The sequence below is a fragment of the Mesocricetus auratus genome, unplaced genomic scaffold (assembly GCF_017639785.1).
Source record: "Mesocricetus auratus isolate SY011 unplaced genomic scaffold, BCM_Maur_2.0 Super-Scaffold_100014, whole genome shotgun sequence".
Classification (NCBI taxonomy): domain Eukaryota; kingdom Metazoa; phylum Chordata; class Mammalia; order Rodentia; family Cricetidae; genus Mesocricetus; species Mesocricetus auratus.
In genome coordinates, this window is record NW_024429197.1 from 34,011,686 (window position 1) to 34,039,045 (window position 27,360).

Sequence of the window (27,360 nt, forward strand, 5' to 3'; positions counted from 1 at the left end):
TGAGGAATTAAGTAGCATACTAGCAGAAATGATGTAATGCTTCCTTGTGTTATGTATGTTTCTACAGGAGTGATGTAATACCTTCTACATGTTATGGATGTTTTAGAGGGTTTCAAAGGTTGTTTAGAAGTACATTCTTTTGATATCTTTTAGAAGTTTTTTTTCCTTTTCCCTAAAGCCAGAATAAGTGTTTTGACATGTACATTCTGCGGAACATTCAGAGGGTAGCTGAGGAAGTGGTTTCTGCTTGGCCCTCTTAAGCAAGGAGTAGATTCTTTTTACATTTAGGCATCACTCTCCTCCTTGATGTGACTAAATACCTGGCAAGAAGGAACTTAAGGGAGGAAGGTGTAGGAGGAAGTCTGATGCCGCCATTAAACATGTGACTTATTAGAGGCGCATACAGATGAGGTAATAAAAGGGCGGTTTACCACACCGCTAACCACACCCATTTTAGGCAGGACTAAAGACATATACGGCTGGACGTAAAGACGTATACATACGTAGGCAGAACTACGTCACTAGCCAGGCCCACTTTTGGGCATGGCTAGGGGGCGTTACGGGGGAAGGTATAAAAGACAGCACACAGGAAGTCTCGCTCTCTTTTCCCGGAGTCCGGCTTCTGGTTCGAGCGGGAAAACTGCTTGTCTCATCTGGGTTACTTGTTTGGTATCTTGTGAGTAATTTCTACAATAAATACTTAGTTTTACTTCCAGTAAGTGTCGCTTATCGTTACAGCATCCGTTGAAGCCTACAGGAAGGACTTAATTTGTTTCAGTGCTTGGGGAGATGTAGTCCATTATAGTGGGGAAGACATGGCCACAGGAGCCTGGGGTGACTGATCACATTGTGTCTGCACTCAGGAAGCAGAGTGGATAGAAATGTGCTGGTCCCTGAAGTCCACCCCTGGTGACCCACTTTGTCAAGTGAAGCTCTACCTCCTAATAGATTCCATATCCTTCATAAGCAGCAACACTAGCTGGGAGCCACATGTCCTACCAGAGGCATTTGTGGGGGGCATTCCATGCTCAAACCACAAGGTCATTTTCTTTCCCTGGCCTGTTCTGGGCCTCATTCAAAAGAATGTAGAGCTATAAAATTGCTGCTGGATTTAGTTATGGAAATGAACCAACAGGGGGAAAAACCCCTCTGTTCACAATTCTTTAGAATAAATAGTTCTAATTGGGTTTTCCCCAAAAGAAAAATTAGACATGCTAATATACTTGTACTTGCTTATATAAGTACTTGTGAATTTAGAATAGTAAAAGAATTAACTCTCATATTTCAAAGTAATTGTTCATATATTTATGGACATTTGAAGAAAAATGTAAATAAATCTATTAAAATTGAGTTAATTGACCCATAGGAAGTGCTGTAAAATAGTGATATTCTGGGCTGGTGAGATGGCTTAGCCATAACAGGCTAAGGCTCACACAAAAGGACAAAATAATGGCAACATTTCTATATTTAAAGTGATAACTTGGATTTATAGTTCTCACTATTTTAAGTTTATGTTCAATATTTCAATATGAGAATTCTTAATTTGATAAAATTGTACTTCAATAGGCATAAATATTAAAACTGACAGTTGATAAACATCAATCATTATGCCATACATTTAACCTATTTTACTGTACTGACTTTTTCATAGGTAGCTGGTACAGTTCTCATTTTTCCACTTCCATTCCATATGTCACACATGGTGCATTTTAGTCTGAAATTCAGTCCCTAATTTAAAGTAGTTTATATTCAGATAGAAGCAAAAGTCATGATACAACCTAAGTTTATTGTTATAAAATGAGAATTGCCCATTTTTACCATGATCTAATTCCAGAACTCCATACCCGTTAGTTGTTCTGAGTTTCTTTGTGTCTCCTGTGTCTGGCAGCCAATAATCTACTTTCTGTCTTTGCTGAACATTTTACATAGCACATGATCTTTCATCTCTAGTGTCTTTGATTTAGCATGCTTTCAAGGTACTTACATGTGTAGTATTTACCAGTATTTCATTGTTTATTTACTTACTTATTTATTTACCTTTCTCTGTCTCTTTTTTTAAATGATGGATGTATTGGTGCTGAGAATTGAACCATGGTTCTCTGAAGGAGCAGCTAGTACTCTTAACTGCTGAGCCATCTCTCTAGTTCTTTTTTTTTTTTTAAGATTGTTAAATTTTACATGACTCAATCTGTGATTACCCTTCCCTTTTCTCCCTTTAAGCCCTCCTATATAACCCTCCCAAATCTCCTTCAACTTCATGGTCTCTTTTTCACTAATTGTTATTGTTTTCAGTGATGGCTGTTTGGCAGTGTACGGCCAGTTGGTGTGTTCATCCCTGGGGTGAACCACCTCTTCAGCTCTCAGTTTTACTCACTTACCAGAAGAAAAGTTCTTCTTTGTGTATGATTGAGACCTATGGGCTTTTCCCTGTAACTTGGGCATGCCCATCGATGTTGTCCTTGTTCAACTCATGTTTAGGCAGCCATGTTGGTGAGACTGAGACTTATGGGTGTAGCTTCTCATATTACTAGGAAGGACAATCTCACAGAGAATTCCCTGATCTCTTGTTCTTACAATCTCCAGATATAGTTTTAATACTCCATTATTTTTAGCTTAAAAAACACTCTGTTGTGGATATATACTATAGTTTTGTTTATTCTTCCCTTGACGACATTGGGATAGTTCTGTCTTGTGACTTTGGTAAGTAATTTTGTTATGAACATTTACTTTTATATTAATAGCCTGTTTTCATTTCCCATGTATGTACCAAGAGTTTATAATTGTCATTTAGCGTTGTTGATATTCCTATTTGATTAGTGATTTTTTTTTGACTAATTCATTAAAGTCTATACTCTTGTTACATATTACAACCAAAGATTCTCCTTGGCTAGCTAAGTGATGAGCTGCAGAAACAGAACTTTTTAAAGATTCCATGATTTAGTAAGTCTCCCCGCCTTTGAAAGTGGTGCTGTGTTTGTATCTCTACGTCTTTAATAGGCAGCTGATAGCTCTGCCTTTGCTTTCATTTCCTTCTTGTGCAGAGTCTCAAAGCCTCCCGGTGATGACAAATTAGGGTCTTGTCAGTTTTTTCTTGGGCACACTTCTGACCTTTGTGAGTCTCAGGAATAAAGGAAAACTTCTCAGACCTTTTGTACTCTTTATTTCCCAACCTAACTTTATAGGTGAGGTTCTTGTTACACAACTCTCATTACTGCTTCACACACCTATAATAGTAAACAGTGGCCACTGGTTTTGTTTGTTAAACAAATAGTCTGGTGGCTTTCCGTAAGTGAGCTCTAAGTCACATCAGAAACAAAGCTGTGCATGGAAATAAACAGGAAATTGCTTGATGTCTTAGACTTTCTACTGCAGCACTAAAACACTGTGACCAAAACCAACTTGGGGAGGAAAGGACTAATTTCATTCTGTACTTCCAGGTGACTGTCCATCACTGAGGGAAATCAGAGAAGGAACTCGAGTAAGGCAGGAAGCCTTGGAGGAGTGTTGCTTACTGGCTTGCTCCTCATGACTTACTCAGCCTGGTTTCATATGTAACTTAGGACCACCTGCCCAGTATGGCACCACTCACGATGGGCTGGGCCCTCTCACATCAGCCATTAGTCAAGAAAATGCTCACAGACTTGCCTGCAGGCCAGTCTTAGGCAGACATTTTCTGAAATGACATTTGTTCTTCTCACATATGTCTAAATTTGTGTCACCTTGACAAAAAAACAACCAGCGCACTAGATGTCAAAGAGTGGCTGTTCTTGTGGGTTGGAACTGTAGGGAGCTCCAGTACTGTTTCTCCATCCTTGTAACTGCTGTGATTTTTCTCAGCCATGTGATTGTGAGACTTGTAGGTTTAAGGCTTCTGTGAAGCTGAAAATTAGAGATGCTTACAAAGGGCAGCTTACAAAGAACTTCTACTGAAGTTCAGCCAGTGTTTAAAGTCCCCCCCCAGATTATTACAAACTTTGAGAAATTCCTATAGTTATAAAACGTTATTTTGAATGCTTTTGCTACAACTCTCCACAATACCTGATTTCTTTTACCACTCCATCCTGTGTCTCAGGATGATATTGAACCACAGCAGTTCTTGTAACATGACAAAACCCTTTATTGTCTGAAGACTTTACAGATATTATTTCTTTTGCTTCAATATCTGTTTTCTACATATTGTTTAGCTGACTTCTGATTGTTCTGGTGTGTGCTTAAATGTTAACTTGAGTGGCTTCGCTGCTCGGCCTCCCATTCTGAATCACAGGCTCTCGTTTACTGTTTTCTACTCCCAGGTTTTGTCAGAATATTTCTGTATTTGTAACAGATATTATGTCTTAATATCTGTTTATATCCATCTGGTATATAATCTCTGAGGACTATTTGATAGTAGTCATAACATCAGACACAAAGGGACAGAAAGTTAGAGGAAATGAGATTACAAGAGCAGTTTGCAAAAAGTTTAGTTTTAATATTTCTTTACACTCTCGTTATTGAGGACTGAAATTATTTTTTAGTGAATAATATACCAATAATTAGCATATAATAATTAAAGTTAGTACTTAATTTACTTATAAATCTGTTCATTTAATTGAATAAGCAACCTAAGGATTTGACCTAGAGACTTGAACTTCCTAGGCAAACATTCTACCATCAATTTACATCTCTGATCCCCTCCCCTATCTCCTTTTATATTTTATTTGAGATAAGGTCTCACTAAATTACACAGGATGGCTTGTAATTTCTTTTGTAACTAAAGTAAACCTTAAACTTGAGATTCTCCTGAATCGCCTTCTGAATAACTAGGATAATAAGTGTACACCACCAAGCTTTATAGTAATCTCTGTTATGAAAGGGTCCCCAAAACATTGTAAAAAGCATCATCTTACACTTTTATGAATGTCCTCAGTGTCTAGTTTAATCAAATATAGCTAGAATCTCAGTCTACTTCTTCATTTAATCTTGCACCTTTGTTTGTTTGTTTGTTTTTCGAGATAGGGTTTCTCTGTGTTACAGCCCTGGCTGTCCTGGAACTCGCTTTGTAGACCATGCTGGCCTTGAACTCACAGATATCCACCTGCCTTTGCCTCCCAAGTTCTGGGATTAAAGGCTACACCACCACCACCCTGCTAATCTTGCAATATTTTATGTTAGCTGAAGTTTCTGAACTCAGGTAAGTGGCTGAAAAATAAAGGAGTTTTTAAAAGTCACTCAGATAATAGTGATATTCTTTGATACTAAGACAAAGCTTAGCATACTAGCTTACAGTTTGCAATATCAAAACTTTTGTATTTTGCCAAATTATAATGATATAATATGTTTTAAATTTTAAGTGACTCTCTTATGCATGTATAATTCTGTCATACCATTGGGAAATAATGCATTATTGAAATATACATATTTCCCAAATTTCATTTTATGCTATCAAAAATCATATTCATTATTATCAATACTAGCTTTACCAGAACATCTTGAGAAACCATCAAACCCCAGGGGATAGGTACATATTTCTATACACCATCTGGAATTTTGCTTGGGAACTCATATATTGCTAGTTGTTTTCCTTGATGTTACAGACCCACTTTGTTCATTTTCAAGGAAATATCTCAAGTCTGAATATCTGTATTTTTTTTAAGGATACAGATTATTTAACTGGCTCCAGAGTCACTTAGCCAATAGCTGCAGAGCTGGAACTAGAGACCAGTATTTTGGAGTCTTTATGTTGTATTGCCCCATGTCTGAATTATTTGGGACTGACTAAAGCATGTTCTTATAATAGTGTGCATGGTGTTTTTCCTAGAGAACATGAATGGTTTAAACAGGATTTGCCCAGTTACCTATTTCCTGAAGACCCCTCCTATGATGCTAACGTCATTGATGATGAAGCTGTGAAAGAAGTATGTGACAAGTTTGAGTGTACAGAATCAGAAGTAATGAACAGTTTATATAGTGGTGACCCTCAAGACCAGCTTGCAGTAGCATATCATCTTATCATTGACAATCGGAGAATAATGAACCAAGCCAGTGAGTTCTACCTCGCCTCTAGTCCTCCAACTGGTTCTTTTATGGATGATAGTGCCATGCATATTCCGCCAGGCCTGAAACCACATCCTGAAAGGATGCCACCTCTTATAGCAGACAGTCCCAAAGCACGGTGTCCATTGGATGCACTGAACACAACTAAGCCCAAATCTTTAGCTGTGAAAAAAGCCAAGTGGCATCTTGGAATCCGAAGCCAGAGCAAACCGTATGACATTATGGCCGAAGTGTACCGAGCTATGAAGCAGCTGGATTTTGAATGGAAGGTAGGAAACCACAATGTACTAAGGCTGTTTGTAGAAACGATTTTTCTTATATAGTAAGTTTTCTAAGTCCATATAAACTTGTTTTTGATTTAGAAATAATTGTAGTGGGCTTCATGTTTTTGGTTGACATGGCTCATTCTTTTAAACTATATCACACACAGTGCCAAAGCATAATAAATAAAGGATAAAGAACTGTTGATACTGGGAACATATTTTTAGTTACAGAATAGCAGCATTCTTGGCTAAGAATTGAAATTATCTGAGAAAACAGCCCATCTGTTTCAACATGGTTCATAGCAACATTTCTGAAATCTGAAATCTTGAAAGGCAATTCTCACTTTTTTTCAAGAAGCTTGCTTTCTTTTCATGCTTTTTTTTTGGTATGAATGGTTGATGGCTATGGCAGCTAGTGTTCAATATATATATTATGCTGTCAAGCATGTTCATTTTATCAACAAATACTTTTCTTCAAGTTGAGAAATTCTCTTATCTGGGACTTTTCATTCTTGGTATGTTACTTTCCTCACTGCTGTGACAAAATCCCTGACACAAGGAACTTAAGGGAGGAAGGAAGGGTTAATTCAGACTCACAGCCTGAGGATCTAATCTATGCGTGTGAGGCACATGATCGGTCACATGTTCACAGTCAGGAAGCAGAAAGCAATGAATGATGGTGCTCACTCACTTTCTTCTTTTTCCTCAGTCCAGAACTCCAGCATATGAACTGGTGATGCCCACATTTAGTGTAGGCCTTCCCACTTCAGCTTACCCCTGTAGAGTATAGTTTTCTTTGCCAGTCACCTGGGCCCTGCTGTGCTTCTGAACCCCCAAATAACACACAGGACACTATATTAATTATAAAGCTGTTGGCCGTTTGCTTGGTTTCTTACTGGCTAGCTCTGATTTAAGTATTTAACCCATAATTGTTAATCTAAGTATTTCTCTTACGGGAGAAAAGGGTCTGGACCTCTTACTCCTCTGGTGCCTACATCGTGTCTCTCTGTGTTTCTCTTTCCCAGAATCCTCCTCGACTCCTAGTCCCACCTATCTTGCTTTCCTGTTGGCCAACAGTGCTTCATTCAAACCAATCAGACACATTTTTACAGAATGACATCTCCCAACATCTCCTCTTTTCTGTCTAAAATAAAAAGAAAGGTTTTAACTTTAACATAGTCAAACTATATAAATAACAGAGTAGTTATCAAGTAAGAACTATAGTTATAATATTTAGTCCATTAGCATTTAGTAAGATCTAAAGAAAATACCATCTATCCTATCTTTGTGAGTCTTAAGGCTTATATGTAACTTATCTTTTATCATAACTAAGGAAAACTATAACTTCAACTACCTGTCTTCAACTCCATCAAAGACCACAGAAGGATATATAAACACTAGAATTGACAGAGACATCTTGCTACCTGGACAGTCACCCAAAGTTCCTCTGTAATGTTAGGGCATCCATCTTCAGCCCATAGGCCACAATGTGTCTGGAAGACTTCTCATCAAAGCAGGAAATTTCAAGGTGTCCATCTGCATTGGCAGTCCGTTAGTTATTTCTTGTGTCCTGCAGAAAGTCTGGCAGACTCTTCCATGAAGCAGGAACTCTGTAGGACTCCTATGGGTCCTGCATGTCCAGTTTATACAGTAACAGTCAAGCAGTACAGGCAAGAGCAATTTCTTGCCCAAATGGCTAATATTGCCATGTTGAAAGAAAACTCCATAAGGAGTTTCTTCGATGCCCATCTTCCTCTTAGATGTAATTGGTGCTGGCAGGAGCAGACATTTCTCATTGTCAAGAAAAACCTTAAACCATTTTAAATGCCATTTTTTGAAGGTCTTTGAATGTTTTGAAGACTATCTATCTCAAATATATCTCTATATATCTAGAAAACCTAACTTACCTAACCATAAGTTTTGACTATTATAAGTAACTATCTATAGTCTGTATTTAATTGTGCATTATGTTTTAAAAGATCATTATAAGCACAATATTTAATCAAGAAGAGAAATATACATATCACAAAATTGACCATGAATTTGTATCAATAAATGAAAAACTATACCGTTACAAAGTATTCATTTCCATAGCATATTCCCTTTTACCTTTAAAAAGAAATTACTTATGATCATTAACCAATTATAAGCAACCCCATTCAATTGAAAACAAAGATTTATAAACAATATTTGGGAATTTGGACGTTGCTCATTCCAAGCTGCTTTCTGCTGGAAGGGGTCACTGTCCATACCATGGGGATCATGACAAAACACAGAAACCTGTATAAGTCCTTATTTTCGTGATCTGTAAGGCTGCATCATCTTAGCTGTCTTAATTGTTGGAACACCTGGCCCACCACTTCCGGGGGTCTTGGTTCAACAAACCACAGAAGCCTGGAAGTAATCCACAGCTTTCCATTTTCTGTGAAAACAGAAATAAAATATCTTCTCCAAAGTAACATATCGTTATACTTAAATTTTGAAATCAAGGCATTTTTAAAAGATATAAGTTGAATTAATTCAGCAGCATTTATAGTCAAGTGTACTTTAGCAGTTGTTCCTTCTTTAGCAATCAAAAAACTGAAAAACACAATAGCATACAGTATCCAGACTCTCTGTATATTTTCCATCTTTACATGACTTATTTATCTATTATTATTACTCTATTTCTTTTACTTTTATTTTTTTCTCTGAGACAGGCTTTCTCTGGAAATCTACCTGCCTCTGCCTCTGGAGTGCTGGGATTAAAGGCATGTGCCACTACACCCAGCTACTTTCTTTATTTTTACTTTTTTTAATAAAAAATAGAAAATCTCTCACATATACCCAGCGGTTTGTCTTCTAGGTTGTTGTAGACCTTGTCACGTTGGCAGTATTAACTGGCCCAAGTCTACCTCTGTCAACTTGATACCTGATCTTATCATTTCAAAGCTGTAGCCTTCTGTCTCTTCTCCCCATAGAATCATGGCCATGTTGTGGTGTAAAATGCATTCAGCACAACTTCAAAGGACCCCATAGTCTTTAACAGTGCCAACACTGTTCACTTTCAACTATCACATTTGATTATGGCGTGTTTTTTTGATATCAGCACACATTTTACTTTTTCAATTTAATATTTTGTTACAGTTCAACTTTTTGAATGTAAATGGGGATATTTTCAAAATTTAAGATATCCCTTTAACTGTTATTCTTTCTTGAGAGTGATGAACATTTATATACTTTTTATTTTATCTGTTTGTTTTTTACAAGCAAGACAGGGTTTCTCTATGTAGCTGTGGTCAGATTGGAACTCATTATGTAGACCAGGTTGTCCTGGAACTCATCCACCTGCCTCTGCTTCTAAGTGCTGATATTAAAGCCGTGTGCCCCTATAACTGGCCTATTTTAACTTCTTAAAATTCAGACAGTTCTTTAACAATTTCATACATGTATACAATGAATTCTTGTTATTCTCCCAACTCTATTCTCACACTTCTGTGCCCCAGCTCTTCCCTACTTGTCCATTTCCAGATCTATGAATTGTTGTGTGAGTCATTAAAGGGAAAAGATCAAATTGATCATATAAATATTCAACACATTTTGATCCATTTTAATTTGCTTTCTACTTTTACATGATTAAATAAATAACATTTCCTTAAACTAAGGCTAGTTTTTTTTTTTCTCAAGCAAGTTCATTTAGTTAAACAGAATTTTGCTGGGCATAGTGTCTCATGCTTGTAACACTAGCACTCCAGGAACTTGAGGAAGGAAAATTTCTATAAGCTCAAGATCCAGTGAGAGACACAGTCTCACTTTATAAGCATATATATATATATATATGTATATATATATGTATATATGTATACACACACACATATATATAGTATATGTATATATATATGAGAGAGAGATGCCAACATTTTAAACTATCTAATGGAAAGAATCTAGAAACTAATCTAACATGTTCTGAAAACCCAGAATCTCTTTATCTGAACTGCAGTTTTATACCATCCTCAGGATATCTTGCTATTGGGATTTTATGACTCTACGTGATGTAAACCACTAACTTTTAGTTCTGTTATTCCTTCAGTGATCAAAATCACTGAAGCAAAGGCTACTAAGATTGTTACTAATACCCTAGAGCAGATCTGTATCTGGGTTAAAGTCTAGACTATAGGATCTGAGTTTTTACACATGGTATTGTTAGTAGGATTAAATATGCTAAATTACTTGTGACATAGAAGAATCAACCATACATCCTTCTCTCTCTCTCTCACCCATATTTGCTTTTGTTGTTCTTTGCTAAGATGGGGGACACTGTGTAGGTTTAATTTTTCATGATTTCCTGTTTCAGGTAGTGAATGCCTACCACCTTCGAGTAAGAAGGAAAAACCCAGTGACTGGCACTTACGCGAAAATGAGCTTGCAGCTCTACCTGGTTGACAATCGGAGCTATCTTTTAGACTTTAAAAGCATTGATGGTAAGAAGACTAACAGGGATGAGTTCTGAGAAATAGAACTTGGCACCATTTGACTTAGAGTTAGAGTCATCTCAAAAACATGGTGGGTGGATTCTCTACTGTTTAAAGTAGACCTCACAAAAACATAAGTGAAATTCAATGTGCAGTTTCAGCAGGAAATAAATTGCCGAGGATGGAAGGTATTTTCAAGGATGTAAGCATGCTCACTTTCAGTATAAATGCTGTGTCCTATATTGAGAAGGACTTAGGGGCGCTCTAGCTGTGGAAGTGTTAATGAGTGATTGGTAACGTGTTAAGACTGTGAGAAGGACGAGATAGTGCCTCCTCTGCTCCCAACACACGGACTTCACAGTCTTTACCAGGCTCTCTCAGTGCAGCGGCTTCAGGGAAGACTCGGGCAAGTGTACTTGCTATATTTACTGTTGTTTGGTCTTTCAGATGAGGTGGTAGAGCAGAGGTCTGGTTCTTCAACACCTCAGCGCTCCTGTTCTGCTGCTGGCCTGCACAGACCAAGGTCAAGTTTTGATTCCACCACGGCTGAGAACCACTCACTTTCTGGTTCTCTCACTGGCTCTTTGACGGGAAGCACGTTGTCCTCAGCTTCCCCCCGCCTGGGCAGTCACACCATGGACTTCTTTGAAATGTGTGCCAGTCTGATCACTACTTTAGCTCGTTGATAATCTACCACTGGTTTCTGTCTTTCTGTTACTGCACTGTGAAAATCACATACACTCTTTAAATTATTATCTCACTTTTGGGTATTACATACTCTGCAATATAATTTGATGTGAATATTCCCAGGTGACACGCAGTGTATTGGAATTACCGAAAACATAAAAGTCTGTCATTTTGTTTACTTTTAGAACTATTATTCTACTGTGCCTATGATAAATTCGAGTAGGTAGTAGTACCTTTAATGGATGAATGTTGATGTTTGCTAGTTTATACTTGTGAGTTCACTAGCACACTTCACTGATGAACCAGCTAACTTAGGAGAGGTTTGGTGGTACCTCCTTCCTTCATGTTTAGTGCATAGAAATTCAGTTTGCTTCCTAAGTTTCAGAAGGTGTTAGACTATCTAGCCACCCAGCTTTCTTGCACAAAAAGATTAATAGAATAAGTGTTAGTCAAATATTATTTAAGTGTAGAAATCTGAAAGCCCTGTCCCTCTAAATACCAGAAACTAGGTTCTTTTAATGGTTTCTGCAAATACTGCCTAATATTAGCCAGGAAGACTGTGTTTCTGTTAACAGATGCCCAGTCTCCAGGCTTCTTAACATTTGTGCAAGGCCTTTCGTTAAATCCACCACCAAGCAAGACAAAATCATGCAAAAATAGTACACAGTTAAATGAAATAAGGCAAAATACCAACAGCCCCTTGAAGGAATTCTACTCTGACCCTCTGTTTCGTGTCTGTGAGCCTGGGGTATGTTGGGAGGGCCAGGAGGCTATGGCCCTCTGAGATCTTTGCTAATCCACCTAGGTTTAAGTTGTTATTGATGCCTCCTCCTTCCTTAATAACCATTGTCTTTGTTCATTGTTTTTTAATCTTTTGGTTGAAAACCGTGCTTTGTCCCTAGGACCTGTGTGTACTTCCAAAGCATATCTGCTGTGACTTTCTCTATTGAATCTGATTGGATAGGGAAGCCTTAATCATTTAAAAGTATAGTCTCCTAGAATAAGTGTATGTGTTGTTTACATATATACATGTATGTATTGACACATCAGTGCTTTCAATCAAAAAGAACCAAACTTTTTTGTGCAAGTTTTTAAATTTAAGATAAAACACTATCTAGCAGGATAAAGTTAATTGGTTATATTTTATTTTAGTAAAAGTATTTTAAAATTATGTATAATTTATCTAATAATGTATTTATTCATTTATTGTATTTATGTTGTGATTAACAAATCATTGACCTGCTTTACCCTAGAAAATATTAAGCTCTTGATAATGAAAGCAACATTGCCTTGACAGGTTTCTCTTCACCAAAAATGTTTTGTTTTCTATCTACCAAGAAGAGCAAATGATATAGCATTAGACTAAATTTCTCATGTGTTTGTGGAAGACTAGTTTGTCTCTCTTTAAATAGCTTTTTGAATCATGAGTTTACATCATAACACATCAGATAATTTTGTAGGTTTTTTTGTTTGCTTGTTTTTAGAAAATGATGGTCAGTACTTATCACTCCAACTTCTCAATACCAAAATAAAAGACCTTTGTTCTCCAGTTTGAGAAAGTGGGTGGTGTACAATTAAGGTAGCCTAGGTTTTTAATCTTTGAAAGATTGCCATCTTGTGGCAATAGACAGTAATTCTTAGTAGTTATTTTAATAGCAATACTTAGTCCTGTTTTGTCTAATGGTTTATGGATGTGGCATAATTTTGGCTTCTCCAAATGTGTACATATCCCTTTTTGTGTGTAAGGGGGAATACCACTTCATAATATTTGCCTAATTATAAATGAAAGACTTTGAAATAAGGAACTGATTGGATTCCTTACCTCTAATAACAACATCCACAACAGTTTGAAGGCAGGAAGGATGCCAGAATGCTCTCTTAAGTCTAGTGAATTTGATGTTAGAAGCTTGCAAATAGCAAAATTATTTTCTTTGATTGGTTATGATGCTATTCAAGAGCAAAAAAAGATTTACTATTTCTTATTTGTTCCAGTGTTTATGAATACCCAGGTTGACAATTACCTGTTGAATTTCAGGAGAACTGAAGGTCATCATTTTGTTTCTTTTAACATCTTAAAACATAATTGTTTTGTGAATCTAGGTGATAGAGTAAATTGGTTTGCAGAGATAATTAAGTGACTCATCTAGCAAAATAGAAGCTAGGACTTTGTCATAGCATGTTTTTTTTTGTTTTTTTTTTTTTTTTGTTGCTGCTCTTGGCAACAGAGAAGGAAAGATTTCTCTCCAAATTTAAAATTTCCACATTTCAGTCAACGATGGATGTAGTAGGCAGTGAGTTAAGAGCAGGCTCTCCCCTTGGATCCCAGGGGGAATTATTGTTAGGTTATAGGTGTGGGCCTTGTTTATGCCCTGGGAATGGATCCCCACTTGGTTCTAAAATAGTATTTCCTGAAACAAAGAAATCCCATGGAATAATTTTTGGAAAACATGTGTTCTGCTCTGCACCTTACAGAGGACAGTGGGCATTAGCACTAAAGACTTGGGTAAGTTCTTTCACAAAAAGCAAGCCACATAACCATGTGTAACCCTACATTGCCCAAACCAGTTTATTGTTTGAAACGATCTGCTGAATATGGCTGTTACCTGTAATTCCACTGGGGAGCATGAGGCAGGGAGAGACTTGGAGGCCAAACTAGACTAGAGGGATAGCAAGACCCTTAACATTCCTTAAGAAGGTGTGGAGAACAATTGTCCCTGAGGGCCACAGCCAATGTGACACTGAAATCAGCACTTCTCCCCTTTCATGTGCTGTGGACAGCCTGATTCAAATTTGGAACCACTCCATTTACCATGCAGACATGTTCATCCTGAGGCTGCAGCTTGTATCACATGTTGGGTTTCTTAATCAGATTGGTATTTTTAGGTAGAACTTCTTTTTTTCTCTTAATGGATGACTAAAAAGTGTTAGACTAGGTTACCAGAAGAATAAGAGACCAGTGACTTGCTGTTAGGGTTCCATGGAGAACCAATCAGCTTTAAATCATTCTTCTATGGCCACTGAACATTTTCTAAGTACTTTTATCGAGGAAACCAAAATTGAAGCTGTCTCAATTAAATCCACAGAGAGAGACAAAAGCAAACCATTCACAAGTTAGGGTTTTGTTCTGATGAAGAAACCATTTTAGGGCCCCTTGCAACATCTGGTCATCTGCAGAGAGAACCCAGGGGCCTAAGCTAAGCAGAAATATATGTGCTTGTGTCAGGGAATTGGCTTATGCAGCACAGAAATTCTTTACTTTATGCAAATAAGTCTTCAAAGATCCTTATGTAAGTCTCAATATACTTTTTCCTTAACTAGTTTGTACTCAGGGAATATAAATTTAATACTTGAGATAAAATGAAATATAATTGGAAAATAATCATAAACAACCAAATCAGACTTTTTAAATACTGCTTTATCTGTTAATATGTATGCATGCTCAGTTAATGTGGGCTCCACATTGATGTTTATAAGATTTAACAGCCTGGAACATACCTACCACAGACACTGCAGTTCTGTCTGTCCACTGGTTAATAAGTTAAATTCCTGGTGTGGAGTCTCATATCTAAATTTGAGATCTGCTCATAAACCAGACATTTTGTTTGGTTTAAAGGTCTGAAACTCTTCAGTCTGGCCTATCTCTGCCTGTTACCTTTCCTTCAGTTACTCCATGGCTTTCAAGTAGGGATCAGGACTTCAGTACTTCTCAGCAACTATGTTGAAAAGTTTGGGTGAAGGCTATGTTCATCTCTTAGTAAGTTTAATCTTGGATTTGGACTCAATTTCAAAACCCTAAAATGCAAGGGATAGAGAAAAGAGCTTAGTTTCCCTTTGAGCTTGAAAGTTCTGACTTGTTTATTTCCTCAGAGAATTTGTGTTAGTGTCTACTGTTTATGTACTTGTTTTTTTTTATATCAGTATGAATGTTCTTTCTTAGTTTGAGGCATTTTAAAGGTGTATACACCTGTATTATTCTAAAAACAGCTACTTGGACTACTGGAATGCAAATGGCAAAAACATCAGCAAATCAAAAGCATCACATGAATTTAGCATTAACCAGAAGATGGCTAGCTAATACATAGTGGTGGCAGTGCTAATACACTTCCTTCCAGTAACCAGTCCAGTGAGCAGGAACAGCAGTCTCTCCATAAGTCATGAGTGCCATACATGGATTCATTGGTGACCAAGCGTCCTTTGTAACACTTCACCTTTCTTTTGGGCTGAACAGTTTGAGTTTGTGAAAATCTGATAGGCAAGTAATAAAAATAAACACTGGTGTATTGCTTATAAGTCCTGGAGTGACATACAGTAGTTGTGATTGAATATATCTAGTTTAATTATAGCAGCTAGTTGATTACACTAACTAGATGTAATTATGTGAAATATTTATGATTATATTGATTTTTGTAAGTATTTATAAGTTATTGAGGGTGCTTAAAATCTAGAAAAATCTAGAACATAATTTTTTCTTCAATTTTATTTATGTGATTTTGGGGGTATGGGGAGTTTTGTACTGGGAATTAAACCCAGGACTTCACATGTGAAGCAAGTGCTTGTCCACTGACCTAAATCCCCTGTCCTTATTTATGTGATACTGAAAATTCTCCTGTAAAGAACCAGCCCAGTCCCTATCTAAATGATCATAGTTTGTGACTGTTATCTGAAACAGGCTTATCTAAATTTCATATTGGTAATTTTTTATTTTGTACATAAATGATAGGACACTATTTTCATAGAGTGTGTCTCTATGAATTACCTAATCACTATTGGCTTGATAGAAATTCTCTCAAACCTTTTAAAACTTGCAAATGTAGCTTAAGGTAGTGAGCTTAAACTCACTCATGTATGTATATTTAGATATACATATATGTTATTTAAACAAGTAAGATGCTTCTTTGCCTGCCTTTCCTTGAATACTTATGATGCAGTCGATGCCACCAAACAGTTATACCATGAGAAACAGGACCCACAGTCTAGACTGGATTAAGTTCTGATTAAACTTCTTCAGCCATAACCTGATGAGAATCAGGTCCATATAGATGTTATCAGACTGGGAGCCTGTATTTTGTGAGCCAACGTTAATGTTTACTGGCAGCCTTGTATAACAATGCTGTTTGTGACTGCATGTGACTTTTGGTAACTATAGTTTATATTTAAAAGCAGTTCAAATTTTATAGTGGCCATTCATGATAATTTGGATAAGCAGGGTGGGTAAATTGAATTATATTTAAAGTGCAATTAAGGAAATTCTAGGGTGTAATATTCTCTCCAGTTTAAAAAAAAATAGTTAAGGATTTGTAGAATGTCCTAGAATGAAGAAAACTTTGAACATAGACTTTAAAAAAAAAATAAGGTTTATACAGTGATTTTTTTAAATTCAAGATTTGCTACTTTGTGTTAATTTAAAGTTTCAAAGCGAAACAGAATCTTCCTAGGAAAGAATTGCATTGTTATTTCTCGCCTGCTAATCTAAATGTGCATTTTCACAGCTGAAAGTCTCTTGTAAATAAGTTTTGTTACCAAATGAAGCCCATTTTTGGAGATGGCGAACATTTTCCTAGAATGGAAGAGACATAGACCCACTGTCTACACAAAGAAAGAAACAGTACCTGGTGCCTTCTCAAATAATTGCAGAGTAAAAGCAAACACACAAACTCCATTTTCTTTTGAGTTCTCTGTCTCCCTGTGACCTGCCCCACAAATGATCACAAATAGTGATTTGCTTCTGCCTTTTCAATCCTGCTTCACACAGTCACCACCGGCAGTTGTTCACTGAATAGAGTTTCTGTTTCACTTATTTCACCTTTTAAAGCCACCTGGGCAAATATTTGGCTGCCGTCTTGTGCTTTTAAAATAAATGCAATTATATTTTAAAGTTTATAAAGGAAAGAAATGCAGAGCTAAAGACCTAATCTAATTGAAATCCTGTTCCCTGTTTGCTACTGTAGCAGCACAAGTTATGTAACCTTGTGTAATTTTCTCTTGTACAAAATGTGGATAATAACCTACCTCACAGATGTGTGTGAGAAGTCGTTTGAAAGCCCGGAAGTAGGGGTTTATAGTCCCATATTCAATGTCAATCTTTGCTGTTTTACTAGACACCTTTGATACTGGTAGGATGAGTACCTTGTTTTTAGATGTATGTAATAAGAGCGTAGTGCTGAGAATGTTTAAGACACAATTTCATAAATTATAGTGTTCTTGTTGTAAGACACTTAAAATTTCTTGGAAACCTCAAATATTTAAAGCCTGTCTTTTGTTTCAATAAATATTGTTATTCAGAATGTTGGCTGAAGCTGCCTTAATGTACCAAAATACAGATTTCTGTCAATACTGTCCACAAATACCCATGGTTGTACTGTTTTGAGTGTTGACTGTGAAGCTGTCATAACTATGACCTTGAAGGATAGTATTTTGGGAGTAATGGTGTTGTCATCATGTTTAACGATTATACAGTGATTCTTGAGTGTAAACAATAAAATTGAAAGTTGGCAGATACTAGGTTATGTGTATGATCATAATATATCATGATTATTGGAAAGTAATTATTTGATTTGTTTTCAGGAACACCATGCATTCATTCTTAACCTGTAAAGTAGTCCCATAATGTATTAATGTATTAGCTCATTGGTACACTGCTAGAGTATGTTTCTATTGAAGAACATTGTTAAATTGTTGAAATGGAACTACATTTGTATAGTTTGTTTCAGAACAGAAGACAACAGACTCACAGTGATTTTGTTTAACTATAGATTCTACTTTCAGTTTTATTTGTTATGCATTTTTGTGAGTTAAATGATTGGTGGGAAGGATTTATCTTGAATAACCATGTAGAAAAGATTAGTGAATTGCAAAGCATTTCATATTTGCAGGTTCTGTCTAATTAATGTTTGCACTGTATGGAACTCATTGGCAACAAATGCAAGAGAAAAGTGGCCTATCTGATTATGTGTCTGCATTTTCCACAAAGTCAAATTAAAATCTGGTTAATTTGAAAGCTATTTTTGTTTCTGTTCAGTCATTAACCGCTGTTCTGTGTTTCAGTTAATAATTCCTAAGGAAGCTGTCTTAGAAATTGCTTATGACTCATTGGAGATTTTGCACCATTGTTATACACTTTTGTCTTTGTTACTGTACACTGTATTTTTAACCTGAGCCATATCTAAGTGTTCTATTTTTTTAAATAACAAATTGCCACAATTTTAAGAACTTAGCACAGATGTATTGTATTCTTGGAAGTGCCACAGGTATTCTTGGATTTTCTCAGGTGACTGAACACAAGTTGTCTACTACTACTGCACATTTATTGTTAATTATTACTATTACTACTAATAGTAGTAATATAACAACTATGAGTAGTATTTCTTCCTCTTCATCTTCCTCTTTTTTAATTGACCCTGTTCTTTCTCCTTCCCCTTCTCCTCCTATTGTTTTATTGTTTTGTTTTGTTTTTGAGACAGGATCTTATGTAACACAAGTTTACCTCAGACTCACTATGGAGTCTCAAATTTCTGATCCTTCTATGTCTACCTCCCAAGTGTTGGGATTAGAGGCATTCCTGTTTTAAACCCAGAGTCGCATGCATACAAGGTAAGCAATCTACCACCTAAGTGGTTTTTCTTGTTTAATATACTGTTGTTTACAGGTTTGTCATTTGTAATCTTTTAGTTTGTAGAATGTTCTATCCCTAAATTCTCCAAGACTTTTGTTATGAAGACATGTTAAATTTTGTTGTCTTTTCTGCATCAATTGAAATGATCCTGTGATTTCTGTCCTTATGATGATTCATCTTGGTGAACATCTTTACTGTTAGTTAAATGGAAGCAATGGAGCTTCAGTTACATGTTTATTCATTTCTGAGGGATTTGAATGAGATGGCTCTCCATAGATTCAGATATTTGAACCCTTGTTCCTCAATTGGTGGCACTATTTTGGGAGGTTTAGGAGTCAACTTGCTGAAGGAAGTTTGAGATGTGTATCTTTGCCTGCTTCTAGTTTACATTCTCTGCTTCATGATTGCAGTTCAAGATGTGAACTCCCAACGTTCTGCTCCTGCAGCCATGTCTACTGCTTGCTGCTATGCCTCTTCATCATGATGGCCTCTTGTCCCTCTGGAATGGTCATGATGTTTTATCAACAATAGAAAAGTAACTGGTACAGAAGTTGGTACCAAGAATGAGACCTTGTTTTGAAGAACCTAGTCATGTTGGATTATTTGAATATTGTCTATATTTGGACATTCTTTTTCAGCAATAGAAAAGTAAGCAATACACTTATCCATGTGACCCCTGGAACTGGAGTTACAGATGGTTGTGAGCTTTTACATAGGTGATGAGAATTAAAGTGGGGTCCTCCAGAAGAGCAGTGTTCGCAACTATTGAGCCATCTCAGAAGCCCCATTCCAGTGACACAGGTTAAAACACAGTGAGTTAATAATATATAAATTTATGAATAAATATAAAAAACTAGTAAAATATTAACAAGACAAAACCAAAAATGCAACAGAACACAAAAAGACACAGGATGAAAACACGTGCTTACTAATAAAGCAAAACAAACACAAGGGGGATAACTCTCAACCCTGTCTAGTTTTCACTAGCAAATATCGCGAGTCCATGTTCGGTTCCCAGTAGCTAAGGGTTGGGCCCTTCATTTCCAATGCTACACCTACGTGAACTGCAGCTGTGAGGACTGGAGCCAACAGGCGCTTACTCACAGGCAAAGTGGCTGCAGTGATCTGGCCTTGCTTAGGTGACAGCAGGACTGTGGGCATGGCTGAAGCCTTGGTGAGTGCAATGGCCTCCCTGGTGATGGGGACTGGAGGGGGGAGCCCTGGCAGCACATGTGTTGACCTCCAGGGTGATTGGCAAGGGAAAGCCTTGGGAAATATGCACTGACTTCTGAAGTGACAATATGGCCAAAACCTTCGGCTACTCATGACAATACTGAGATGAATGATGGGACCAATACCTTGGGCTACATTTTCAGTTTTATAACCACACACTTCCCACTGGAGATTTTCAGAATATAGCACAGGTTCTGGCATTTGAGTTCTAAACATCCTGAAATTTATCCCCCCCCTTTTTTTATAACTCAGTCATTGTTCAATAGTTGTCCTATCTTCATGAGTTAAATACTCTTATTTCTAGTTTTAGTCATTGTGTTCATATAGAATACAAGAAATTCAGTATTTTCTAAAAAAATTGTTAGGACTTGCTTTGTGTTAAAAAATGTGGTCTATTTTTAGAGTGCTGAAAATGTGTACTCTGAACTCTGCAGATGAAATATTAAGTTTACTTGATGTTTCCTTGCTATGTCTGGTTGACTGTTGGTGAGAGCAGGGTGTTGAAGTCACCTACCCATATTACTATAGGGCTTTATATCCAGCTGGGTCTGTTTAGTGGGATTAGGTGCACTGATGTTGAATGTATGTTTACAATTGTTCCTGTAATCAAAATGAAGTGGCCTTGCCTATGTCTTGTGACTGCCTTCAGTCCTGAGTCCAATGTGTCAGGCCTCAGTAGGGCTGTACCTGCTCGTTTCTTTTATTTACTTGTGATGATGTGTTAAGGCTGCATCTGTCTTTGCCTGTTAAGGTTCATTTCCAAAGGCAAAAAAATAGATAAATCATACATTTTTCTTTTAACCTAACGCTTTTTCTTTGAAACTCCTGTGAGTACTGTAATTGTGTCATTTCTGCTACTCATGACTCTCCTGTAATAATTACTGTCACCCCCCCCCCCCCCCGAGCCTATTTAGTGTTCTTCCTATGTACATGTGTTTAGAGCTGACTCCTTGGACTTGTATAATGAATCAGGGAGCATGTTGCTATAGAAGACAGAGTTTCCCTCTCTCAGAAGCCATTGATTGCCTGTAGCTCTTCATCTAGGTGTGGGGTCTTATGAACTTTCTTGTGAATATTGCAAAGAAGTCTTTTTTTTTCTCGGTAATTTGTATCCCTATCTCCATGAATTCCTTCCCAAACATTGGCATTTCGTCTTAGTCTAATCCTTAACTGGGTCCCCCTGTCTTTAGAGGAAGCCATTTCTACCAGGCCTAGTGCATATCATTTGCCTGAAGTTTTTCACAGTGCAAGAAGAATATAGATTTTTCATAGTTTGTGTCTTTATTTCAAGTTGTAGGTGGAATTTTCTGTCCTGCCAGCTGCTCCCAAATAAGCACACAGACTTATTAATTACAAATGCTCCATAGCTTAGGCTTGTTACTAACTAGCTCTTACAACTTAAATTAACCCATATGTTTTATCTATAGTCTACCATGACTTTGGTACCTTTTCTCAGCATGGCATGTTCATCTTGCTTCTCTACTAGTATTCTGGCAACTCTATCCTTTTCATACCAGAGCTCTCTCCCTGTTTGCAAATCTGCCTAACCCCTTCCTGCCTGGCTATTGGCCATTTAGCTCTTTACTAAACCAATGAGAATAACACGTCTTCACAGTGTACAAGAAGATTGTTCAACATTTAGTGCCACTTTTGCTGTAACACTTTTCTTAATCCTTTGGTCATTTCACGTATAATGTGTTTAGTTTTGCTAAGCTTTGATTCATGTGTTTTAGAATGGAAACATCCACCTGAACCATGTAGAGGAAGATGGAAGAACATGGTAGCTCAAAAGTAGCTTTGAAGTAGAAAGGATGAGGCTGTCAGGAAACGCCTTACACCGTGCCTGCTACTTAAAGAGCCGAGGAAGACTCTCTTCATGTGTGTTTTTGGGAACATAAGCCACATGACAGCAGGTACCCTGGAGGCCAGAGGAGGGTGTTTCATCTAGAGGTATTGTGAGCTACTGCATGTAAGTGCTGGGAACTGAGCTTTGGGTCCTCTAGAAAATTAGGAAATGGAAAAAAAATCGAACAGTTGAAAGTATATGTAAAATTTATTATTAGCATACAGTGTACATCAGGTAGAACCAGCATGTTATTTACAACTCTGCAATTTCTATGAATTATCATGGGAATGTAATATATTTGGATATGTTCTGGGCATAGACAAACTAATTTCCCTATTTTAAGTAGTATGAAGTTTTAACATGATACATGTATATATTTTCACATTTTCATTAAATGTACTTAAACACTTCTAAACAATACTTCAGGTTGAATTTGGAAAGGATTTTTTTTTCCTCAGCAAACTGTTTCCTTCAGTAGTACTTATCTTAAAAAAATGATTATGGCTCAGGTGTGGTTTTTTTTGGTTGTTAGTGTTGAAAGTGCCATGGTTACACTATTTACTACTTAGGGTTCATATGAAATGTAGATGTGCACCCAGAAATCACATTCGATGTGTACTAACATCAGAAGTTGACTAATCATCTGCACAGCTCACTGGTGCCATAAGGCAAGCGCTCACATACTAATGCTCTGTCTCACAGTCTCTTGAACCAGCAGTAAACTAGACACTGACAGACAAACTTTTCTGAAGTAAAGCCAACATTGAGAATTTTCTTCCGACTTTCTGACAGAAGTGTCCACAGACCATCCCATCTCATTGGACACAGGAACTGAGAGTACTCTAAGGCCGGACTCACACTTGGGGCACATCCTGACTTATGCATACTTTCCTAATGGGATCATCCCTGATGCCTGGAACACAAAAGAGAACATGCAAACACATGAACTGGATGGTAAATGCAACAGTTAGGAGATTTCAGATGATTTTTAAAAACTGTTACAAATGAGTTCTGCATGTTAGTTTGGTTAGTATACTCAGGAGTCCAGGGTTAAGACTTTCTCTGATGTAGTTTGAGAAATTGCACTATATAGCTAGGTTTCAATGGACAGGGTTAATCTATGTAGTCCTGGCTATCCTGGAACTCACCAGGCTGGCCTTGAACTCAGAGATCCTCCGGCTTCCCAAATTCTGGGAAGCTAGTTTTCGTAGCTTCATAGTGGGTGTGAATCTACCACATCTGGTATGCTGAAAACTAGCTGCATACTTAGTTTCCTAATAAACTTGGTAGTCCTTTAAGACTAAACTTACTTGAAATGTAGATGTTCAATGAGCACATATCCATCTGTAGAAACAAAACTCACATTACTAACCTGAGATTTCTAGAGAAAAATTTTAACTAAAAGAAAAAAGTTCAACAAACTCACATTTGCCTTTGGAGTTACGACATATCACTAGGTTTTGTTCAGTGGTGTCGATGACTTCCAGCTGTTCCCCAGGAGTTATTGGCAGATCAAATATTCCATTTCGTGAGTTGCTGGAGCATGCCACTGCTCTGTTAATAACCACGATCTCTTTACCATACTAAAATGAGAAATTACTCTAGTAAGGGCATGCCTGCATAGTTATTACAACAGAATTAATGAAAGATACAATATAGTAATCTCAAAAAGGGATGCTAGATACTGACAAAATAAATGATAGGGCATTACAGTGAAAGTCCCTTAATAGCAAAATCCAAACCAAAACATTTGTCTAATGTGCTCATATTTTACAACTGTTTTCATATCACTGATACATATTAGAACAAGTCCTGGTGGGTGTGAATATCCCACACCTGGCATGCTGAAACAGTAACAAAGCTACCTCCTAACGCAGGAGAGGAAACATTTAAACAAAACTGTAGAGGTAACTTTCTGTTTCAGGATAATGGTCCGTCCTCACCTGTGAAGAGCATGTGTATGTTAAAATGGTGGTAGTTGGGTATATGCGGCAGGGGGATGCCCACTGTGTATGGTGAAAGACAGGCATTTGTGGGGGAGCAATCCTTGGTGGGAAATTCAGTTCCTGATCCCACTGGATTGCTTCCTAGTGAGCTGGCCTACGGGGTACTTCACCTTCTCATGCACTGAGCAGGAAAACAAAAACTAGGTTAGGTAGCTTCAATCATTGGTGTTTACTTCAGCAGATTAGGATGACCTGTAATGTCACCTCACCTGACTAAGAGCACCACCTGCTACCCTCACAAACCCCTAGCATCTCTTCCTCTCTCTAGGCCATTGTTTTGTTTGGGATGAATTCGCAGTGGCTTTTTAAAAAACAAATCTGAAGTTGGCCTCCTTCCTAGTTACACAGTTCTGAAGTCTCTTTTGCCTTTAGGAAGAGGTCCACATTTTTTGGCTTGATATTCAGGGTCCTTTGTACACTGTTATTCCTTGTCCCTTTATCTTTGTCCTTACTGAAACACCTGGAAGTCCCATGGTGCGTTGTAAACATATACTTCCCATAACTCCAGGCCTTGACTTATGTGAGCTAGTGTGCTCTCTCTGTACTTGAAATACTCTGCTGCTCACAACCTCTTATATGTCTTTGTGACTACATGAACAACGTACTACTGTAACTGTACTAAATATATTCCTATTGTAGGATGTAGTAAACACATTGCCTTTTAAAAAGAAACTAGAGGCGAGTGTTCCTCGCCTTTGTACCCTCAAGTTCTGTCAACAGTGATGTGTACATAATATTTTTTAATTTGAGCTGGATTGAAATAGAATATATTTTCCTAAAGATAACTGGAAGCCCACCTCAGGTAATAAGGGACAGACTCATAAACATAGAGGAGATGGGATTTCCGTCCCATTTGGGACAGACAAAGAAGAAAGCCTTGGTGGATTATAAGGGTCTTTTCAACCAGAGATCACTACACTGTTTTTGATCTAATGTGTAGTGATTTCAGATAATAACTTCCTTAGCAGCTTTGGCCAAATAAATGACATTAGAGGTTAAAGGATTTATGTATAGTCTTATGTAAAGTTCACTTTCTAAAACAGTTTGGGATGTTTATGGAGTGTGAGGTAGTGTTCTCTGCTGAGCACGTGGTTGTGAAGATAATCTGTGTCTCCTAGAAGTTCACAGTTCAGTATTATGAACTGCACCAGGAACTGGTCTGTAGGTAAGCAGAAGAGCAATTTCCTTAATCGGAAGTTTGAGCAGGTCTTTCTGGAATGAGAAGATGCCTCAACTGGGTCTTGATAAGTGAACACCTCAGATGGAGAAAGTAGCGGGGGGATAGCAGATGAAGAGTAGACCAAGCTGGTGCCTGGAGGAAGGAGGCCACAGGGAGGGAGAGGTGCAAGCTCGCTCAGAAAGAGTGTGAGCATTTGTTACCAAAGCAGAAAGAGCAGACACAGAATGTGAGGAGAGAAAACAGACCGGCTGCTGTCATGACTTGAGGAAACTACCAAACATTTCTGGTCACTCTGACTCATTGTTTAAAATGTTTCCTGAATTCAGAAGTTCTCACTTTGGCAGAATATGAAATCAGGAAGGACCAGTTCGACTTGGGAGCAGTGGAAAATGCTCCACTCACTCCCTCACACACAACACATCCACTTTTACACTGGGAACTGAAATATGAAAGGGTCTCCTTATAATCAGTATTGCACAGATGGGCTGATGCAGTGAGATTTGAATAGAAGCTTTACTGGATGGAATAGCAGCGTACAAAGGCATGCCAGTACAGGTGTGTATCTGACTGTTTTAGTCAAAAGATCAGATCTTTATCTCAGCAAACTAATGGAGCCTTGAAGAGTGGAAAATTTTAATTGTCGATAGTGTTAGTTTTCACTTTCAGAAGAGAACATACCTGAAATCTTTCTCTGAAAAGTTTTTCTTCTTTTTCCATTCTATTCTTTTCTAAGTTGTGCTTCTTAGTTCTGAAGAAATTTCTGGGAGAAAAGCTGGAAAGAAATAACATGGGTAAGATTAAGTGTAGCATAACAAAATCCTAAATTTGTGAGTCTGAAGTAATCCTGCCTTGGGATAAACTCAGGTGTAATTTAGTGCACGTATAACTTTATATAATATATACATGTATATATTTCATCTATCTATACATACCCCTCTACTAGAGCAGATTTTCATAACTACTGAAAAAGGTAATACCAATTATTTTTCTGTTTCTTACATACATATGTTTTTGTATTTTTTTTCAGTGCTGAAGATGGAACCCAGAGCCTCGTATATATTAGATCAGCATTCTACCACTGAGCTATATCTCTAAGAATATTTTTGTTAGCAAGCATGAAGTAAAATGAACTTGATATGGAGAGAACATTGAGTGCAGGAGGAGAAGTGGGATAAGAGAAATAACGTTTTATAGAGTAGGTGTATCAGTTACTTTTCTTTTTCTATTGCAATGAGAAAACACTGTGACTAAGGCATATTACAGGAGGAAGTGTTTATTTGGGCTCATTGTGGCAGGGAACTGGCAGACACAGTGACTGGAGCACCAAACAAAGACCACACTAGAAACGACATGAGTCTTTAAACTCTCATAGCCCACCCTCAAGTGACATACATTTCTTCAGAAAGACCGTATCTTCTAAATATACCCAAACGGTGCCACCAACTAGAACAAGGTATTCAAATGCCTGAGACTATGGAGGACATTTGTCATAAAACACCTCAATAAGGTAACTGGTTTTGGCAACATTTGAGTGCTTTCACTGTAAACAATAAGATCCAGGGTGATGGGTTACACCCCTGAACTATGAGCCAAAATAAACGCTTTCTGTCTGAAGTTGGCTTAGGGGGATATTTTATCCCAGGAAAAGTAAGAAATAGATGGGTGAAGCATGAAACACACAAAATGGACTAATAATGTACACCAGAAGCTGACTGAGATCCCTCCTGCTTTACAAATGATGTTTGGTTCTACTTCTTAGCTCTTTCAGTGAGGAGTATCTCCCATATTGGGGTATACCTTCCCATGGGTCTAGTCACAGCCACATTCTTGCAGATTATTGTGGCAAGCACATTTAGCAACTTGATACCCTACACTTTGTAGGGCCTAAAAATGCACTCAACAGCTTGAGACTTGCACATCTCTGAACAAGTCTGCATCATACTGCCTATACCTTTCACTATTACCCAACTCAGATTTTTGTATTCAGTTGTACTGCTTATATTTTACTACAGAAATGGAAAGACCTTACCTGGCTTTGGGTACACATGT

General features: G+C 37.5%; 2 protein-coding genes across 3 annotated transcripts in view; one reads left to right on the top strand and one right to left on the bottom strand.

Annotated features, from left to right (window-relative positions):
* The window catches only part of Prkaa2 (protein kinase AMP-activated catalytic subunit alpha 2), a 60,984-nt gene extending 42,549 nt beyond the window's left edge, over positions 1-18,435 (top strand). For both annotated transcript variants that reach the window (XM_040757046.1, XM_040757047.1), the window contains 3 exons: positions 5,798-6,302; positions 10,630-10,756; positions 11,195-18,435. In XM_040757046.1, coding sequence (XP_040612980.1) covers positions 5,798-6,302; positions 10,630-10,756; positions 11,195-11,433 — 871 coding nt within the window. In that variant the 3' untranslated portion in view covers positions 11,434-18,435. The remainder of the gene's footprint in view (positions 1-5,797; positions 6,303-10,629; positions 10,757-11,194) is intronic.
* Positions 18,436-22,313: 3,878 nt separating this feature from the next.
* The window catches only part of Fyb2 (FYN binding protein 2), a 103,208-nt gene continuing 98,161 nt past the window's right edge, over positions 22,314-27,360 (bottom strand). Inside the window, exons 17-20 of the mRNA XM_013114976.3 lie at positions 25,990-26,083; positions 23,552-23,708; positions 23,436-23,469; positions 22,314-23,038 (exon numbers count right to left, since the gene is read on the bottom strand). Of these exons, the coding sequence (XP_012970430.2) occupies positions 23,026-23,038; positions 23,436-23,469; positions 23,552-23,708; positions 25,990-26,083 (298 nt within the window). The 3' untranslated portion in view covers positions 22,314-23,025. The remainder of the gene's footprint in view (positions 23,039-23,435; positions 23,470-23,551; positions 23,709-25,989; positions 26,084-27,360) is intronic.